This window comes from Plectropomus leopardus, chromosome 20, assembly GCF_008729295.1.
Source record: "Plectropomus leopardus isolate mb chromosome 20, YSFRI_Pleo_2.0, whole genome shotgun sequence".
Lineage (NCBI taxonomy): Eukaryota > Metazoa > Chordata > Actinopteri > Perciformes > Serranidae > Plectropomus > Plectropomus leopardus.
In genome coordinates this window covers 22,025,617-22,044,305 of record NC_056482.1, presented here as the reverse complement: position 1 = coordinate 22,044,305, position 18,689 = coordinate 22,025,617, and the positions used below count along the sequence as shown (strand labels likewise).

General features: G+C 38.1%; 2 protein-coding genes across 5 annotated transcripts; one reads left to right on the top strand and one right to left on the bottom strand.

Moving 5' to 3' along the window:
* Positions 1–666: 666 nt before the first annotated feature.
* Positions 667–10,637, bottom strand: LOC121959594 (bromodomain-containing protein 3-like). 4 transcript variants are annotated; one of them, XM_042508995.1, is made up of 11 exons: positions 10,532–10,637; positions 8,706–9,030; positions 5,660–5,797; positions 5,440–5,575; positions 4,021–4,112; positions 3,610–3,927; positions 3,390–3,518; positions 3,086–3,283; positions 1,333–1,442; positions 978–1,249; positions 667–841 (listed from the first exon to the last, which is right to left on the bottom strand). In XM_042508995.1, the coding sequence occupies exons 2-11, from the start codon at positions 8,898–8,900 to the stop codon at positions 729–731; spliced, it is 1,701 nt and encodes a 566-aa protein (XP_042364929.1). In that variant the 5' UTR covers positions 8,901–9,030; positions 10,532–10,637; the 3' UTR covers positions 667–728. The 4 variants fall into 4 exon arrangements, with proteins under 4 accessions (XP_042364929.1, XP_042364931.1, XP_042364930.1 ...); XM_042508997.1 differs by having other exon boundaries at positions 1,333–1,421; XM_042508996.1 differs by having other exon boundaries at positions 3,101–3,283.
* Positions 10,638–11,981: 1,344 nt separating this feature from the next.
* On the top strand, positions 11,982–18,362 carry wdr5 (WD repeat domain 5). Its single transcript, XM_042509181.1, has 14 exons — positions 11,982–12,152; positions 13,163–13,272; positions 13,424–13,532; positions 13,892–13,965; positions 14,260–14,349; positions 14,710–14,799; positions 14,955–15,038; positions 15,127–15,182; positions 15,845–15,891; positions 16,080–16,155; positions 16,410–16,443; positions 16,652–16,726; positions 16,879–16,966; positions 17,198–18,362. The coding sequence occupies exons 2-14, from the start codon at positions 13,195–13,197 to the stop codon at positions 17,296–17,298; spliced, it is 1,002 nt and encodes a 333-aa protein (XP_042365115.1). The 5' UTR covers positions 11,982–12,152; positions 13,163–13,194; the 3' UTR covers positions 17,299–18,362.
* The last annotated feature ends 327 nt before the right edge of the window (positions 18,363–18,689 follow it).

Here is an 18,689-nt window from a genome sequence, read left to right as displayed (position 1 = left end):
TACATCATAGCGTGTTAGAAACAATAATTCAGATGTTTATGTGCTCCTTATAAATTCTAAATGGAAGTTGCAAGGTTAACATTAATCTACATAGTTTTATGTTGGGACTATAAATATTTTCTTGAAAGATCCATTGCCGATTTTTTAATTAATTTTTTGTCATTTTGTGATTTCAATACAGTGAACTAGTTCCATTATATTTGAGTGAACGTAGACATCTCTATGGACGATATTGCCTATACTCTGCAACTCACACCAAAACAATCAAGATTGATAACTAGCACTACAGGTAAGAGAAAAAAAAAGTTTTTTTTACTTGGGAAGAACTACAACTTAAAAAGAACATGACTCCATTTCCATGAAATATTTGAAAAAGGCCTCTGCTGTAATTAAACAGTACAGACAGAATGAGTGACTGAGGCAGGATATTGGTTGAAACTCAGATGTTATGAAATGTGCCCGGGCCCCAGCAGCATGTCATCCAGCCATGTTGTGAATTTATAGTGTCTGATAAGAAAAGCCAGAGACGGATATTGCGATTTATAAATAAAAGAGTGAGAAAAGCCACACTGAATACAAAGAAAGCTGCATGGGAACTTTAATTTTCCAAACATTGGAAAATACAATATCCGTCTCTGGCTTTTCTTATCAGACACTACAAAAATAAGCATGTTTAACAGCTGTGAAGTGTTTTCTTTTTGTGCCAAAAGAAGAAATAAATTAAATTATTATAGCTGTCGCGAGTCACTGTCTTCTGAACTGCAGTCAGTCGAGCTGCTTGTGGCAGAATCAGACGAACTGCTGCAGTTGACGTGATGAGACGCAGCTTCCCTGCTTTTTTCTGGATGAAGAGAAGTAAAATAAGCAGCATCACCGATTAAATGCTACAGATGCTGATGGAATTGAAATGTTTTGGGTAATAAGCACCTTAATATCAAATTATTCAAAGGAGGGTGGCAGCAAAGTGTCATACTTACTTTGAAATTTTTTGAACTTCTTATAAAGACAAGACCTCACGTATTGCTCCAGCTCCCGCAGAGTGGATGGCTTCAGTATCTCAAAGTCAATCTCAATCTCATCTGGGTCCGTGCCACGCATTGAGGGCTCTCGTGTCTGAAGGATGTGCACCACACGGCCCAGCTTAATGCCAGGTAACCGGTTAATGTCAAGGCTCAGCTGGTGCTTCTCCTCGTACGTCATCTGCAGAGATTCATCCTCTGAATCCCATTTGCTTTCCTTCCACGACTCCCTAAAATTCAGCAAAGCAGTCAAAGGTCTCTATATGGAAGCGGCATGGTATAAAAATAGACATCTTCAGTTAAAACGGCCTACCTGCTTTTATGTTGCCTGCTGTCCTCTCTCTTGTCTTTGTCCTTTTTCTTCTTTGGTTTTATCACAGGGACTTCAGTGAGCGCAGAGAGCTGTTGGTGAACAGCTTTGAGCTGGTAGGGTGGCAACAGAAATTGGCTTTTGTGGTGCCACATTGTAAGATTAAAATGAAAAGTGCCAGGAAAGAAAGCAGCACTATGAATCAAGCAAGAAATTTGTTGCTGTGCACTGGCAAGTTAGATGGGGATGGAAGTGTAAGAACAAAGACAAGGAAGTCTCATTGAGCGATTTACTGGATGGCAGGCCAAGCCCAGATCAGCACGAGATCTAATCAGTCAACAATATCCTCTCCAAACAACGAGAGGAGTCAGCGAAGAAAGAAAAAAGCACATCATCTGATATACTTTATGCATCTATTTCTCGCCGCTGTTTGAGAGCCAGAAAATGAGGTGGCAGAAATATTTTGTCATGGAAGCAGATAAATTCTAACAGCACACCAAATCCCTTTTCATGTTGGCAAATGAATGGGGCCTTCTGAAGCTGCTGGATTCAGTGTGTGGGTGAGAGAGAGATTTGAATTCATGCAAAAACTTTATTTTCATTGCAAAAGGTGTCTACAGCTATCAGACACTTACACTGAATGCTTCCTTCTTTTCTTATTCAAGCATTGCCGGTTAAGTATAAAGGTAAGTGTAGTACATGAGTAGTCCAGTACAGAAGTTGGTTTTATGTAGTAATATGGTTATTAGAGTGAGCTCAGTTAATCTACATTTTGCAAACAGGTAAGCACACGTACAAAGTAAAGAGAAAGTAGGTTCAGTGGTATGTTTAAAGAAATGTAACATCAGAAATATGGACCGTTATGCAAAAGAGCTTGACTAATTTGACAAGATAGAAATATTAAGATGGAGAAATGCAGTTAAATGTCTCAATGTTGTAGACATTTAGAAGAAGAAGAAGAAAGAATAATTATTTACTGTCAAAAGCACGCTGTACAGCAAAATGAACCTCTGCATTTTTCCCATCCCTTACGGAGAAGTTAGCAGCCGCGCGCAACGCTCAGAGACCAACTTCAAATCTTCTGCCAGCGCCTTGGTCACGAGCACTGACAGGTGTATTAACCTCACATGGGAGGGGAGGGAGAAAACCAGAGCACCCGGAGGAAACCCACGCAGAACATGCACACTCCACACAGAAAAGACCTGGGTCGGCAGGGACTCGCGCCCCAGGACCTTCTTGCTGTGAGGCAGCTGTGCTAACCATTGAGCCACTGTGCCATTATGACTTTTTTAAAGAAAACTGCATTCACCCTGATGTATTTTACAGCACACGGAGATTTTACAGGTTGCATCCATGCCAGGCATGTCAAAAGTCTGGCCCGAGGGTCAATTGGTCCTCTAACCAATTTCAAATGGCAAATGACTTTCAAAATATACTTAATGTGGCCCACCACACAACATTGTTTATCAAGCAATATCATTTCTTTTCCCTTCACCTCACAATGGCAGGACTATTATACAGTTCTTAGACATGCATCAAGTAGGAATTATGCATGTGGACCTGATGCATTTTCATTAATATATGGTAAACAAGTGAACAGTTACCTAACAGCATGAACATATGGTCAAAAATCCATCAGGAAAGTAGAAAAAAGTTGCAAAGCTGAGAGTTACTATGGTTACAAAGATGTCTAACAAACAGGTTTGGAGAAGCAGACAATGATGAGTGTAGGTGAGGGATCTGTGTAGAAACCCACCTGTTCTGCACCCACCTGTTCTTGCAACTCAGCAAGTCGGGTGGCACGCTCCTCTGTGGAGTCTGATTTGTCGAAGTTGAAGGAGCTGTTGGCAGCCACTCCACTAAAACCTGCACTCTTAGCGGACCCGGCGCTCCTCGGCGTAAGCAGCTCCACAGGTTCATCTGGCATCTTTGCAAACTTCTGCTCAAACACGCCCTAAAACAAACACACACAATGACAAAATGAGTGAAGAAGATACCAGAGCCAAAAGAACCAGAAATGTTTAATCTCTCATTTTAAAATGATGTAATTCAAAACACACCTGGAGTTTTCTGGCCCTGGTGACAATATAGTGATTTGGAGGGTTGTACTTGTAGCAGTTGGAAAAGATGAGCCTGACATCTGCAGCAAAGCTTTGTGCATCCTGGTACTCTCCTCTCTCCATCTTTTGCTGGAAATGACAAGTCAAAGCTATCAAGTCAATATGATTTGGGAAAAATTAAAGAAAATGTTTTTGTGCATGAAAAGTATGCAGTTCATACTTTAACAGTGCCGAGGTCCATGGGGTATTTGATGATGTCGTGGTAATCGTGCAGCTCCAGAGCTTCGGCGTCGACGGGCTTGTAGAAAGGCCAGGCGTAGGCGACGTATTTCTTAGACAGCATTTCCTTCAGGATGTCGTTGCAATAACTGAGCTGCTCACTTTCTCGCTGTGGCAACTCCTTTTCTCCAAAGTGCTTCTCAGAGGGACTGCTGACTCGGCTTTCACTTCTCCTCTTACTTCCCGATGGATCACTCAAACTGGTTATGACTGCTGAGGACAAATCAGTGTTGGCGTTGAACTTCCGCTTCAGCCCTTTCTTCATTGGTTAAAAAAAGAACACCACAATAAGAAAAAATGCTCTGTGATTTAAAAAAAAAGATATGTTTTAGGGTCAGAGACATAAACTCACTTTTGAGGCAGTTTGTGAAGGGCATTCGGGCATTGAGGACGAACTGGAGGTTGTAACTGAGGAACATGTCGTCATACTTCCATTCTGCCCACCTGCGTGAAACACAAGTGAAAAGAAAGAGAAAAAAGCATTTAGATTTTTACATTATTCGTTTTTTGTGACCACAAGAAGCGGTGAAAAACATCCAGTGTTTGTGTTTCATCCAAGCTAATGAGATCAATCATATTTCTGTGTCGCTCTGTGTAGATTTTTCCCCCTTCTGCTTTCTGAAAAGCAAGCACATCTACCTGTTTGTGGTAGTAAATTTGTGTAAAGTTTGCACTCCAACATGTATGCATAACGGATTAGCGTTGCACCCATCATTACTGTGCTAATAGCCGTATACATTACCGGTGCATGTTATAATTTAGGTGGAATGAGAAAAACACACTTAAGGAGAAACCCAATTTCACTGACTGCTAAATTCAAGAGGACCCTCGGGGTAGAAACTATAAAGTTTGGAGCACTGAGCAGTGTCTTCAAACAGAATGGATAAAGAAGAGGGGCTGAGAGTCGCTGATGCAGCTAATCTCAGCTGCTGGCTGAACTGTCACAGACTTTAGGGTGACAGTGATGTTCATGCAGGCTGAAATATGCAGCTTTTTATGCACACAATAAAGCATACTAGTACAAACGACCACAATAAAATTAAAAGTGTTTTGCACACCTATATAATTCTAATGGCTTTATTAAACAAAAATACATTTTAAGGGAGATTTTGGTTCAGCATCTTGACTTTTATTATAAAGAATATAGGCTGTAAAAAAATGCCTAATTTGAGTCATATTTTATTTTATTTCTACTTCATTTAACAAAAAAAAAGTATTTATTTCTTTAACTTTCTCACAAATCCAACTTACCCTGTTGTCCCTAAACTGTATACAACTACTGCAAAAGCATATGCTTCACACCATCTCAACTTAAAGGACAACTTCTATATGTTTCAACGTGGACCCTATATAATAAATAATAATACAATTAAATGCAGCTTTCCCTTGTTTTTTTCCACTTGCTTTTAAAAGCTTTTTTTTTTTTTAAATCTAATTATTCCCTGCGATTTGTGGAACTTTTCTTAACAAGTTGCTCATTGCCATTTTCCCCATGTTTTGGAAAGAAACCAACCAACCTGCTCTGGATTCAAAGCTTTAAATACTTGTGAAAGGCATCTGAAAGTAGCATGAGAAAAGGGATGCAGCTCCAGGTGTCAAAGGGTTAACTGATCACAAGCCAAAAACCAACACCTATGTACAAGGTGCTCAGCATCCCTTCAATGCATGCAAAACCTTCCTTCGATTGAAACGACTGTTATCTCTAATAACTATAAAAATGTGAAGCAGCCTGAAATATTGTTTCCTGTGTTCATACGTGTGAGTTCATTACCTTGAGTGCTACTTTTTTTGCCCTTCCCTTTGGCAGCATGAGGAAAAATCTCCACCTCCCTCGGTGGCATCTGAGCGACCTTTTGCAAGAAAACCTTTTCCACGGCGAGTGCCATCAGCACTATGTCATCTGTAGGCTGGAGGGCAGAGGGAGATCTATGAGGGTTCAGTTTCTGTACGGCTAATTAGCACCATGCATTTCCAGTCGTGAAGCTTCCCACCTTGTTATACACGTAGCAGTTGGTGAACATCCTGTTGAAGTCTTGCATACATTCGGCCGCGCTCCAATAGTAGTTGTTCTCCAGTCGTTTCTTGATGGTTCCCAAATCCATGGGAGACGTTATTATTGTATGATAATCCTGAATAAGAAAAAAGAGTCAACGTGTCAGATGGATGTAGTCTTACTGCATGTTTTTCTCACCACATCTTCAAAAGAATCTGATGAAGAAAAATGTATTATTGCACAATTCCTGCAAACCTTAAAGGTTTTCCACTGGCAGGATCATTCCAGTTTATTCTTATTTTGATAGTTCTGACCATATCAGTCCAGATTAGCTAAATTTATTTGGAACTGAAAGTGAAAACGAGCGCAGACTGTTAAATTAATACCTATCTATAGGCAAGGCAAGGCAAGGCAAGTTTATTTGTATAGCACGTTTCAGCAACAAGGCAATTCAAGGTGCTTCACACAGAACATTGAAATACAACAACAGGGGGAAAGGAAACACATTTAAAACATTATAAAAGAAGCATGTGAAAGGTGATTAAAAAAAAAAGTGGGAAAGTGGGAAAGTGGGAAAACAGTGCAGTGCAGAGTTTCGAAGTAAAATATAAAATTTAAAAAGTAAAAAGCCTTTTAGTCAAAGGCAGCAGTGAACAGGTGAGTCTTTAACCTTGACTTAAAAGAACTCAGACTCTCAGCAGACCTGATATTTTCTGGTAGTTTGTTCCAGATATACGGAGCATAGAAACTGAATGCTGATTCTCCATGTTTAGTTCTGACTTTTGGAACACAGAGCAGACCTGCACCAGATGACCTGAGTGGTCTTGATGGTTCATACTGGACTAGAAGGTCTTTGATGTATTTTGGGCCTAAACCATTCAGTGCTTTATATGCTAGCAAGAGAATTTTAAAGTCTATTCTCTGAGAGACAGGGAGCCAGTGTAGAGACCTCAGAACTGGAGTGATCCGCTCTCTTGGTCTTAGTAAGGACTCGAGCAGCAGCGTTCTGGATCAGCTGCAATTGTCTGATTGACTTTTTAGGCAGACCAGAGAAGATACTGTTACAGTAGTCAACTCGACTAAAGATAAATGCATGGACAAGTTTTTCAAGGTCCTGCTGCGACATCAGACCTTTAATCCTAGAAATATTCTTGAGGTGATAGTATAGCACAGTTTCCTGTGAAATGAGGTATCATTAAAGACCTTTAAGGTGAGTTCACTTTCAGTTTTACCTCCTTACAAAATATTTCAGATAATCTGGCTAAAATGTTTGCTTTTTTAACAACCTGTCTGATCATCTTTTTACCTGGGTTTCTTCCCTGATCTGTTTTTGTTGTATCAATGTCACCATGTTGACAGGTCTCAGCAATTAGACAATGTCATCATAACTGACAAAAATGCAAACCAAAATGATGTAAGTTGTAAAAAACTGAAATTATTCTCCCACAAGGTATTCAGCCATGCAGACAGTTTTGGATGAATCTCATTCCAAAACAGTGTCTGGATTATAACTTTGAATAATCCACCACTTTTTAATGAGGACTAATTAAGAGCCGCAGTGGGGACTACTTAAGAAATAGTCATTTTTAAATTAGTTAATCAATTAGTTAAATTACATAATTGTAGTAGCTACTTAAAAGCATTATGTCATTATTTAACTGCTGACTACCATGTATAGACATGCATAAAAACGGAGTGCTATACATTCAAGGTTATTGCAGAAAATTCTTGGGTTATTTGTTATGTTATGGGCTTCATAAATATTAGATGAGACTGTGGCTGAGTGTAATGCCACATTTCAGGGTCTCTGTACTCACTGTGTTGTGTTGTTTAAATTGGGTGTGCATGAGGATTAGGAGACAACCGCAACCAAGAGAGAAACAAAAAACAGGGATGAACAAAACACAGACGACAACAACAGCAGCAACAAAAGAATAACAAAAACAGAGGAAATCTAAGGATTTAGAGGCAGTTTTACTTCAGTGATAGAAAAGAAGAAAACAGACCTTTTTCAATAAAACAAGACAAATCACATTATACGTTTTAGATGGATGACAGATATATGAGAGTTTCTGTGTAAAAAAAACGAGTCTGGTTTAGGTGTCCAAAGCAAATATGGCACTTTGATTTCTTTGTAAATAACAGTTTTGTTTAAACTGAAAAACTGTATTTGGTTGCAAATATCTAACTGACTTTAACAAGAATATTTAACAATTACCACTACAGTGCCATAATACAAAAAGCAGATTTACAGTTTTTACAAGTTTTTGACTTGCAAAATCACAGCAGGTGGTTAACTACATTAAAAATTGCTAGCAAATACTTAATGTTAAACTGTCCAATTGTCATTGATTTCCTTAAAAAGCATACATTTATTTGTTCTTTGCACACAAAAATAAATTAATTAAATAATTTAAAAAAACAGAATTACCACCTGATGGTTGTATGTCGGTTGTATTTCAGGTTGCACTTACAGTTTACATTATATTGTCATACTGAAGTTTACCGTCGACCTTTTGGAAATAAAATGTCACCACTTCATCATGTGAAATTTTGTCATAATTACCATATGCATTCATGAGTTATGGCCACAAACATGCTTTGTGAGGTCACAGTAACCTTGATCTTTAACCTTCAACCAACAAATTCTTGTCAGTTAATTTTTAAGTCCAAGTGGACGTTTGTGCCAAAATTCCCCCAAGTTTTTTTTGTGAGATATCATATCCACGAGAATGTGACAGACGGGGTCAAAGTGACCTTTGACCACCAAAATGTAATCAGTTCATTGTTGAGTCCAAGTGAACATTCATGCCAATTTGTAGAAATTTCCTCAAGATGTTCTGAAGATATAGTGTTCATGATAATGGGACGGATGGACGAACGAAGAACACAAAAACACAATGTCTCTGGCCACAGCCATCGCCTATCCTGTGGCATAAAAACTAACAACAAACACTACATGCTGCAATATGTTGTGATAAATGCTGGATTTAAATGACTTTTAAAGGTTTGAGGAACACTGACAACATTTGCAAACTACTCACCGGAAGTCCAAGAGCGACTGCATCAACAGGCTGGTAAAAAGGCCAAGTGAACTGGTGCCGCCACAGGGACTTGATCACTACATTCTGCATGTACTGAAGCTGGTTGGTCCTCCGGCCTGGCCTGTCGGGGTTGGTCACCTCAGGAGGCGGAGGATTCACAAACTGTGGGGGGTCCGGCTCTGTGTCTGCCGACATGATTGTAGCAGCGAACTCAACCTCTGAGGGTTTCTGTTATCTTCTGTAGTTTTCGTCTGTCAGCTCATCGAAGGCTCCGAGGAAAACGCCAGCTCACTTCAGTCAACGTTTTCATACCAGACAAGTTGATCTGTTGATACAAAAACAGCGTTTTTACAGTGTGGTGACAAATCATTCCTCATTAAGCAGTCTGTACTGATAAGCCTAATGCAACTATGGTTGATCTACTTTCAAATTTGTATACAACAGTGTCATATAAAAAAACAGGTCATAACAGAATACCCAAATTTTCAAACTATTTAATGACCTTTAAAGCCTAATATTTATAAAATTGAATTCAATACATTTTAAGACTTTTTAAGGACCTACAGACACCCTGCATTAAGTCTACATTTTGACAACTGGTACAGACAAAGAACAGCAGACTCCATACTGAGATAAAATGCCAGAGTTTAACTCAGCATGTAATATAAATATATTTGAAGTTCACAAGATGGTTACGGTCAGCTTTCATTAATAAATCTGTCTGGATGGTTTTACATTGACAGCTGAATGTTACTGACTTGTGCGTTTATGCCAGCTTGTTTTGCAACTCCTGTGAGTGATTCAGGTGTATTTTTGGACAGGCCAAGGAAAGCCTTTGTGAGTGGTAGCTGAATTATTTAGCAGGGTTCGTACAGCTTAAGGCAAGTTAGATTCAACACAAGAATTTTTAATGCTTCTTGGATTGAAATTGAAAACCAATTTTACAGCAACCAATGTTGAATTAAAAACAAAACATGAACCGACATAAATTGCTTAGGCACAGGGACAGTTTTGCCCAAATATTTATTTTAACATAAAGCATGACTTTTTTTTGGTGACATTCATGCCAGAGGAATTTGGCAAATGTTATAAATCACTAAATAATTAAATAAATATATAAATGAATAAATACTACTGCTACTAATACTAATAGTAATAATAACAATATTAACATAAGATGTTACCACTTATTTTGAAAGTTCACAAAGCAACATCAGAAAAATAAGCATTAATAAAATCCTATGACCCATGACTGAGCATTTTTTAAGACGTTTGTAAAAATTAGCTAAGACAATTCAATACCAATTAAGGCTTCATTTTTAAGATTAACAAATTCAATGAATTTAAGGGCCTTTTAAGGATCTGCCGAAACCCTGATTCATGCAGTTTGTTATTGGTCTTTCAATATATAAAATGTAATTGAAGCTTTACTTTTATTTGTATAATATGTGATTCTGGGGCATTTTTTTTTATCACTTTGTACAGGAAATAAGACAAAAAAGGGGCTAAAAGTCAGAGATTTTGAAGTTAAAGCATGGCTATTAAACATGAGACAGTGTAGCTTAACGAGTAGCCTAAATAACACTTAAGTTTATGGCAATAAATAAACCTACTGGCTTTCACATGACTTGAAATACTACTATAACAGCTGACTTAACGGTGGACAGATAGCAAAGAGTTATCTTGGTACATAAATACACACTACACCTTAACATTAACTTACTTATTTAAGCTAGCTAGCCGGCGAGAGGAAACGTCGACAGGGCCACCAACTTACAAACACCGGCGTCAAACATTACAAAATGATGAATAACGTTTATCGTTACCATAATTAGTTCCATGCTGCCTACAAGAGATGCTGCATACAAAGAAGTCCGACAGTCCAGCTTTCAGTTTCAGCACAAAGTTTTAGCAAAGCTACCTTACAAACAAGTTTACCTGTTACCTTCGCATAACGGCAACAGGGTGTCGCAGGGTATGATGGGAGAGTAACGGCAAAAAACCCCAAACATTCCCTGAAACTGTCAGTGAACCTAGTGGAGTTTTTACTGACTCGTTTTCCTGAAAATACACGTTGAAAGCAGAGTTCAGAGGCTGCTCAGCGTCAGAAAGAGGCTGCTACACACAGAGACACAACTACAAAGTCGAGTCAATTTCGGAGAGCAGCAACTTTGGAAACTTTCTGACTCAAACAAACAAACCTGCATGAGCTCTTCTTCTCTGGTGACGTCACTGGCGGGTTGTAAACAGAGGTGGACATCGCCATCTACTGGACTGGAGTGTGTCGAGCCTAATATTATAAGGGACTGTTGGTTATTTATGAGAGGGAGTTGTGCTGCAAGAAATATATATATATTCAATACACTGGGGGCTACTTATGTACTTTATTTTGGTTTAAAGGAGGTGCATGCATCTTGAAATAGATGTATTTTGTATTCATTTTATTGATGCCTTCCAAACCAGGGTATGTTTTATGTGTTTTATATGTTTTTGTTTATTTATTTTAGCTCACCAAAATAACACCAGTTGTCAGATCCAGAAAGTAGAAAAAAAAAAGAAATTATAGCTGGATTTTCAAATTTTCGACGTCCCTTGAACACATTATCTGGTACAAACACTGCTGTTAAATAAAGATAAAGATCTAAGCTTTAAGTAGTGCTAATTTATCAAAATCCCTTTATTCTGTCAATGTTTATTGTCAACATTATTTTCATTGTTATCAATTTATCCTTTTTTTGGATTGGTGGGTGTTTTTTTGTAGTTTTCCTGTTTTCTTGTTGATTTTTGTTCTTTTTTACTTTAGTTTTAGTTTAGTTTAGTTTTTCATTTGTTTTAATTTATTTTGATTTATTTTATGATGTCATGTTTACTTGCATGGACCCCATGAAGAGTACTTTCTACCATGGTAGTGGGTTATGGGGATCCAAATAAATAAAAATAAAATAAATAGGTAAATGACTATCATTAAATTGGTAAATAAATTAATAAATAAATTCTACATGTCTCATTTAAATTTTTTTTGCCAAAAAAACCCAAAACATTTGCACAAACCAACCAGAATGCAAAATTTGGGTTTTTTTTTCCAATAAACAGTCTTTTCAATTACAACGATCTGACTGTCCTGTGAAATGTTGATATACTGCTGCACACGATAATAATAAAAATCCTTTAATCTCAGGAGGTTAAAAAGTAAAACCACTGCTAAAACCAAAGTGACGCTATGACACTTTTTGTCCCTCAGTGGCTTCCCTTTCTTCTGAGAGTAAGACGCATGCGCAAAGAATTACCACCACACCACATTCCCCGCTTCTCCTCGCAGGCAAACATCCAGGAGCGAGCTGTTTGATGCATGCGCTCTCCATGATCGTCTGAATAAATATACGTTTATTTCTCCGTCCAATCTTTACGAGGAGCACCAGTTTGACCGCGAGGCTGCATCAAATCCCCGTGAGTATCGGCTTGTGACTGAATCCTCATTGTTTGAATGGAGGGCCCCTCCGTGGCTGCTCAGCCAATTTGTCAACAGCATCAATGCATCTGAAGCAGACGGCTTTATGACCACACTGCTATTAGCTTTTGGATCAAAACAACGGATTTAAAATCGACTTTTTATGCCTTTGTGTCGGGCTTCAAATCTTAAATATAGAAATCAATATGTACAGTATGATTGTAGCTACTGTAAGAGTTGAACTAGCCATGGAAGGGAGTCCGTGTCGTCCTTTGTTTAATATCTATTCTCTCAAAAGTTTTGTATTTCAACTCGAATTATTTGCCATTTATACCAACTAGCTACTCTTATAGTCGTAGCTGACTGTATAAAATCACTCCCTTTAATCATTTTAACCCCAATAAGGCTTGTAAATGTTAGCTGGCTTGTTGCTAGCTGATAGAGCTAACAAAATACATAGATAACGCGATGCTGAAGTAGAAAGCAGCCACACAGTTTGTCTTTTTAACAACTAAAGACTGCACATAGGCATACTTAACCAGTTATTACAACATTTATTGAGACACGTAGTATCTTTCCAAGTGGTCGCAAAGCTCTGAATTGTTTCATTGAAAGAGCAGATAGCTGAAATAGCTGTCATAGTTAGCCTACATGATTAGCATAAATATCAGTTTGAGCACGTTGACAGTTAAATCTGGCACATGCTGTAAAGTGCAGTTAAAATGCATTGAATTAAATGATGCGTGCATGCACTGGTGAAATTAGTGTTACAGTTTTAATCATTTCGTAGGCCAACCATTACAACCATTTTCTCTCATTTATACTCTGTTTGGCTATTTGCTGAATGAATAATAGCAGATACTTAAACCCTGCATGTCTTTTAAATCCTCAGATATTGCACTTGGTGAGATACTTTTCACTTAGGTTTTTTTGTGAATGCAACAGTGCTGGCAGACTTCAAAATAATTTAAGTACTAACTTATTTTAATGTCTGTTTCTTCTGTTTCAGGATCCTGATAAATAGATGCTCATTTCCTCACCATGGCAACAGAAGATAAGAAACCAGAGACAGACACGAAACCTCCAGTTGTCCCATCAGCATCCGCCAGTCAAAGCAAGGTCTGGATTTTCTTAATATCTCGAGTATTTGCTTTGATTGCCCACTTTGCTTACTTTATCCTTTATGTAATGTTTCATACATTTATGTTTGCCTATTTGTCACACATCAGGGGGAGATTTTTTTAATGTAATGTTTGCTTTTAATTTACAGTCTGCACCTGCCAAGCCAAACTACAGCCTGAAATTCACATTAGCAGGCCACACCAAAGCCGTCTCCTCTGTCAAATTCAGTCCAAGTGGAGAATGGCTCGCCAGCTCGTGTAAGTTCTTTTTTTTACCATTTTCTCTGATGTTTTCTATAAACCACATATGGACCGTGGTATATATTAGGGCTGTAATAACAATTAGTATCATTATCAGTTTATCTGCCGATTAATCAGAGTCCATGAAATGTAAAAAGAAAAATGGTTAAAAAAAGGTATTCACTAAATTCCCCAATTGTCAGTTATTAAAATAGTTGCCAATTCATTTTCTTTCAGTCTATGTACTATTTCAAGATTTATTTATTTTTTGCCTTTGTCATTATTATGCCACATTGTGAAACATTTGTTCAGAGTAGTAAGTCTAGATTTGCAGAGGCTGTAGCAACACTCATTTCCTGTGTATTTTGTCTCTACAGCTGCTGATAAACTAATCAAAATCTGGGGAGCATATGACGGCAAGTTTGAGAAAACCATATCTGGACACAAACTCGTGAGTTTCACAGATTCTCCATTTGTGTTTGTGTTTGTTAGTTTTTTTTAACTTTTTTTATTTGCCCTGTTTTTACCCATGCAGAGTTGTTGTAGCATGATAAAGATTTTAAAAGCGGACCAAAAATAAAGAGCGCTGTGCATTATGAAATTTAAATTTTAGAGTATCAGTTGTCGCAATAAATCACTTTGGAATGAGCCATGTATTTATTATTTACTCTACTTACATTGGTTCCATCCTCGCTGTCAGAATCAGAGCCTCTGTGTTCCTAATTTGTTTCCAATGAATGCGCAGGGTATCTCAGACGTGGCCTGGTCCTCTGACTCCAACCTGCTGGTGTCTGCATCGGATGACAAAACCCTGAAAATCTGGGACGTCAGTTCGGTAAGAGAGCAGATTGATTAAAAGATAATGAGTTATCGTATCAGTACAATCAGATCATGCTACCTGTCAGGGCTTCACAGGACCGCTGAAAAAAACATGGTCGAAGATCTTGTCTACACACCGGCTGCAGCTGCCTTGTAACATTTAACATTCATGAAGTTTGAAATCCATGAAAACTCTCAAGGTTCATGTCTGCGGTTTCTGTCAAAGTAAAATTTTCATCACCATTAAAGCTGAAGTTACTCCCAGAGTTAACATGCTGACCTTGGTCTAATACTGGCATTGAATAAAATGCAGTTTTTCCTTTTTGTTACAGAGAATGTGACATTTCAACTCTTTTTTGTTTTTCCTTTCATCTAGGGGAAATGCTTAAAAACTCTAAAAGGTCACAGCAACTACGTGTTCTGCTGCAACTTCAACCCCCAGTCCAATCTCATCGTGTCAGGATCGGTGAGTACGAAGCTCCTGGCATAAAAACAAAGCAGTAAATGGAAAGCAGATGTTCGACCTTTGCTAAAGCACTCGCTCTGAGCATTAGAAGCATGTCTCTGTCCGGGTTTGTAAAGTGAAACGTGATTGGTTATTTTTTTTTTTTTTGCTTCTAGTTTGATGAGAGTGTAAGGATATGGGACGTGAAGACCGGGAAGTGTTTGAAAACGTTGCCTGCTCATTCTGACCCCGTCTCAGCTGTAAGTTATTGTTTTATTCTTGACATTTGAGGAATTTCGAGACTTAGATTAACATGGTAACAGTAATATGATCTGTCTCGGCTTGCAGGTTCACTTCAACAGGGACGGCTCCCTGATCGTGTCCAGTAGCTACGACGGCCTTTGGTGAGAAAAATATGATGCCCTTTGCCCTCAGTAATAGTACATTTTCTAAAAGTAGTTGTGGAAAAAGTCAAGCTTTTGCTCTCATTAGCAGATTATGGCTCACTCAGTTTAACACTTAATGGATTTTTTTAAAAACGTATTTGTCCCGGTAGTGCATGCAGTTATGTACTTACATAAACCAGTTTTCCTACTTTTCAGCTGTTGATGCAGTATTCTAAAATGCTATGCTCACACACAGTATCCTACTTAAAGACTTTAAACACTACATGACAACAGAATACAAATGTTTGAACTTCATTAAAATTGCATCCAAGTTCATGTGCCTGCGTCTGTCTGTGTGGACAAGCTCAGAAACAAGCTCGTCTGGTTCGCCTGGCAACACTTCCCACTGTACATATTTGTGGTGCTCTAGCCTGATCCAACATTCTCTTTCATAAAGGAATAAATGTTCTGTTTCACATTTCTTATCACTTTCACTGCTGGCTCTTAAAAAGAAAAGGAAAAAAAAAAATCAGGATTCTGTGTCAACAGAGCACAAAGACAGAAAAACATGTTCAATAAGACACACAAGGTTTTGTATGTTTGATGCATTACCTGACATTGAAATATCTTAATAACCATTAATTAAATAACTTTTTTTCTCCTTTTTTTAACTTTACCAGCCGAATCTGGGACACGGCATCAGGGCAGTGTTTAAAGACACTCATAGGTAAGTTGCTCAGTATGTGGTGTGAAGTAGAGACGTAAAATTCTATTTCTGTCTGAAATGAAGCATCATAGAATATGTGAAAAGGTCAACATGGTTGAATTCTCTCTGCAGACACTATATTAACTGTTTAGATATTGTTTGTCCTTGTTTGCGTGCTGATTGTAATGCTACTGTTTTCTATACAATAGATGATGACAACCCTCCTGTGTCATTTGTGAAGTTTTCGCCCAACGGGAAATACATCCTGGCTGCTACACTGGACAAGTGAGTATATCGTACCTGCAGTAAAGTCAATGCTTCTTTGTATTTGAGAGGGTGGACCATCATGTTGTTGAAGTTTCTCACCAGCAAAGGGCGCTATAACCCTGTAATAAGTTTTCCTCTGCTGCAGTTCAATATAAAGACAATGTACATTAAATCTAATATGATTAAAAGACTATTGGTTTTTATATAGTTACATCATAGTTTCAATGCTAGTTGTTTTAACAGTTGCATTTCTGTATGTGTTTACTTTTAAGTACGCTGAAGCTGTGGGACTACAGCAAAGGAAAGGTAAATAACTAATAATTCATTTTTAAATATTCTGCAAAAATCATATTACAGACTGTTGTTTTTTATTTGAAAAGTACAAATGAATATGAACTAGTCTTGTGTAAGCATATTACGATGTAACTCATCTTATTCCTGAGTCAATTGCATTACTTACATTTGTTGCAGTTTTGCCCGTGTGTTAACTTTCATTTTTCTTCCAACATTTCAGTGCTTGAAAACATACACGGGACACAAAAATGAGAAGTACTGCATATTTGCTAATTTCTCCGTCACTGGTGGAAAGGTAAGAACATACGTTGCTATGAGTATGTGTTAAAACAATGTTCTAACAAACACTGCTTGGTAATAATGCCTCACCCGCGCAGTTTGCAAAATAATAAATAATTGACGCGTGCAGCTAAATGTAACTGAAGCTAAGTGGCTGCTCTCTTGCAGTGGATCGTGTCGGGCTCCGAGGACAACATGGTTTATATCTGGAACCTGCAGACGAAGGAGATCGTGCAGAAACTCCAGGGTCACACAGGTACAAGAGACACACTTTAACTTTCTTTCTGAACGCACTGATTTTAAAAATCTCGAGTTGGCTTTAAATGTGACATATTTTAGTGTCAGCTGTCTTTTAGTAGCCAAATTATTATTTTTAAACCAGATGTTTGTGGCTTTGGGCAAATAAATTGTATTCCTTCTAATGTGTTTATAAAACTGTCATGTCCGTCTTAGCGCTCTTTCAATTTTCCTTCTCATCTCTTTTCAGACGTCGTCATCTCGACCGCCTGCCACCCGACAGAGAACATCATCGCATCTGCGGCTTTAGAAAATGACAAAACCATCAAGCTATGGAGAAGCGACTGCTAAGCCCTTTTGGATCTTTTGGGCCATTCATATTTCTTTTTTTTTTCTACATTTTTTTCTATGTCTTGTTGTAAGAAAAGAGGACTTTTTTCTAGCAGAGAGCTCCTGCGGGATGCAGAGGGCTTTCAGGTAATGAAATTCAGCAAGGAGAACCAAATGAGACACAACAGCCACATACAGTATCAGCCGAGTCAGTTCATCTGAAATATTCCATGTGTCTGTAAACGTGCCAGATTGTGTTGCCTCCACAGAGAAGTTGGAGACTGTTGATATACTTTACAACAATGTTGATGCTTTGTTCTGGTGCTTGAGTATTTTTGACACTGCATTAACTCTGATGTCGCTGCTTCACTATTCACTCCCACACGTGCATTTCTGGTACAATAAATGTAACGCTTATTTTTGGCCTTTGTATGATTTTTGCCTTTGATTTGCCTGCGTAATAGTGTAGTACTGTTTAAACGATTCTGAGGTGAAGAGGTGACTTCGACATTCAGCTTTAGGGATAAAAAGGACACATGCGGATCTTAACAGCTGTTATTTATTCAAGTGGCACCACTAATACTGTTGTTTTTTTTCCTTAATTTCGAATGCCACATTGTAAGTGTGCGCTGTGTGCCATAACCAGATAGTTTCAAAATATCAGCGTCCTATAAGGGCAACAAACCAGGATTTGAAGTTGGGAAGTATAATAATCAAAATTGCCTCATGAAAATGTTACGTATGATATCACGGATAAGTTTGTCCAGTTGGAAAATAACCCCTAAATATTCTGAATTTTTTGCATCCTGTTGGAGAATTAAATTGAACCCCCCTTTCTGTTGAATTTTACCAGTTTACGACAGTGACCAAATGCAGTTATTTTGTGCTCTAGGATTTGTACATATTACATTGACGTGTTGTGATTTTTTTTATGGTCTCTTCTGCTCAGTTAGCTCTTACTGTAGTTCTGCACTCACAGCCAGCAGTATCTGTTCTCTGTAGTTAACCTGGATTTTTGTGGAATACATGTTTGCATTTGACAGCTATAACCTGAGACTTAATAAAACCAGTTTTTGTATGTTTCATGTTACCGAGTCGTGAGTGAACGTGATGTTGAGTGTTTTTTATAACCTTAAAGGAAGCTGGGAGTTTTTGAAGTGGGGTATATTATTCATAGACTGTATTACAGAGATCAGTCAGCACACCCTCAGTTTGGATAAGGACGTTGGAGTCTGAGATAAAAGCTAAGCACTGTACTGCTGCAGAGAGGTCCTCAACAAAACATATTTTAACAATGTTAAAAAATAATTATCTGTGTAAGTGCATGCTATGTTGAGAGTATTTTTTACCACTGTGCCTAAATGGCAGACAGTAAATTCAAATGGGGAAATCAAAACAGGCTGTATGATGGA

What these genes read in the sequence shown, in the direction of transcription:
- LOC121959594 (XM_042508995.1), bottom strand. Translation starts at nt 8,900, where the DNA reads ATGTCGGCAGACACAGAGCCGGACCCCCCACAGTTTGTGAATCCTCCG. An exon ending in CTTCACAAACTGCCTCAAAA is followed by an intron (nt 3,928 to 4,020) that starts GTGAGTTTATGT and finishes TAACCAATGAAG; the next exon opens with AAAGGGCTGAAGCGGAAGTT. An exon ending in GAAGTTCAAAAAATTTCAAA is followed by an intron (nt 842 to 977) that starts GTAAGTATGACA and finishes CTCTTCATCCAG; the next exon opens with AAAAAAGCAGGGAAGCTGCG.
- wdr5 (XM_042509181.1), top strand. Translation starts at nt 13,195, where the DNA reads ATGGCAACAGAAGATAAGAAACCAGAGACAGACACGAAACCTCCAGTT. An exon ending in TCTCCGTCACTGGTGGAAAG is followed by an intron (nt 16,727 to 16,878) that starts GTAAGAACATAC and finishes GCTCTCTTGCAG; the next exon opens with TGGATCGTGTCGGGCTCCGA. An exon ending in GAAACTCCAGGGTCACACAG is followed by an intron (nt 16,967 to 17,197) that starts GTACAAGAGACA and finishes ATCTCTTTTCAG; the next exon opens with ACGTCGTCATCTCGACCGCC.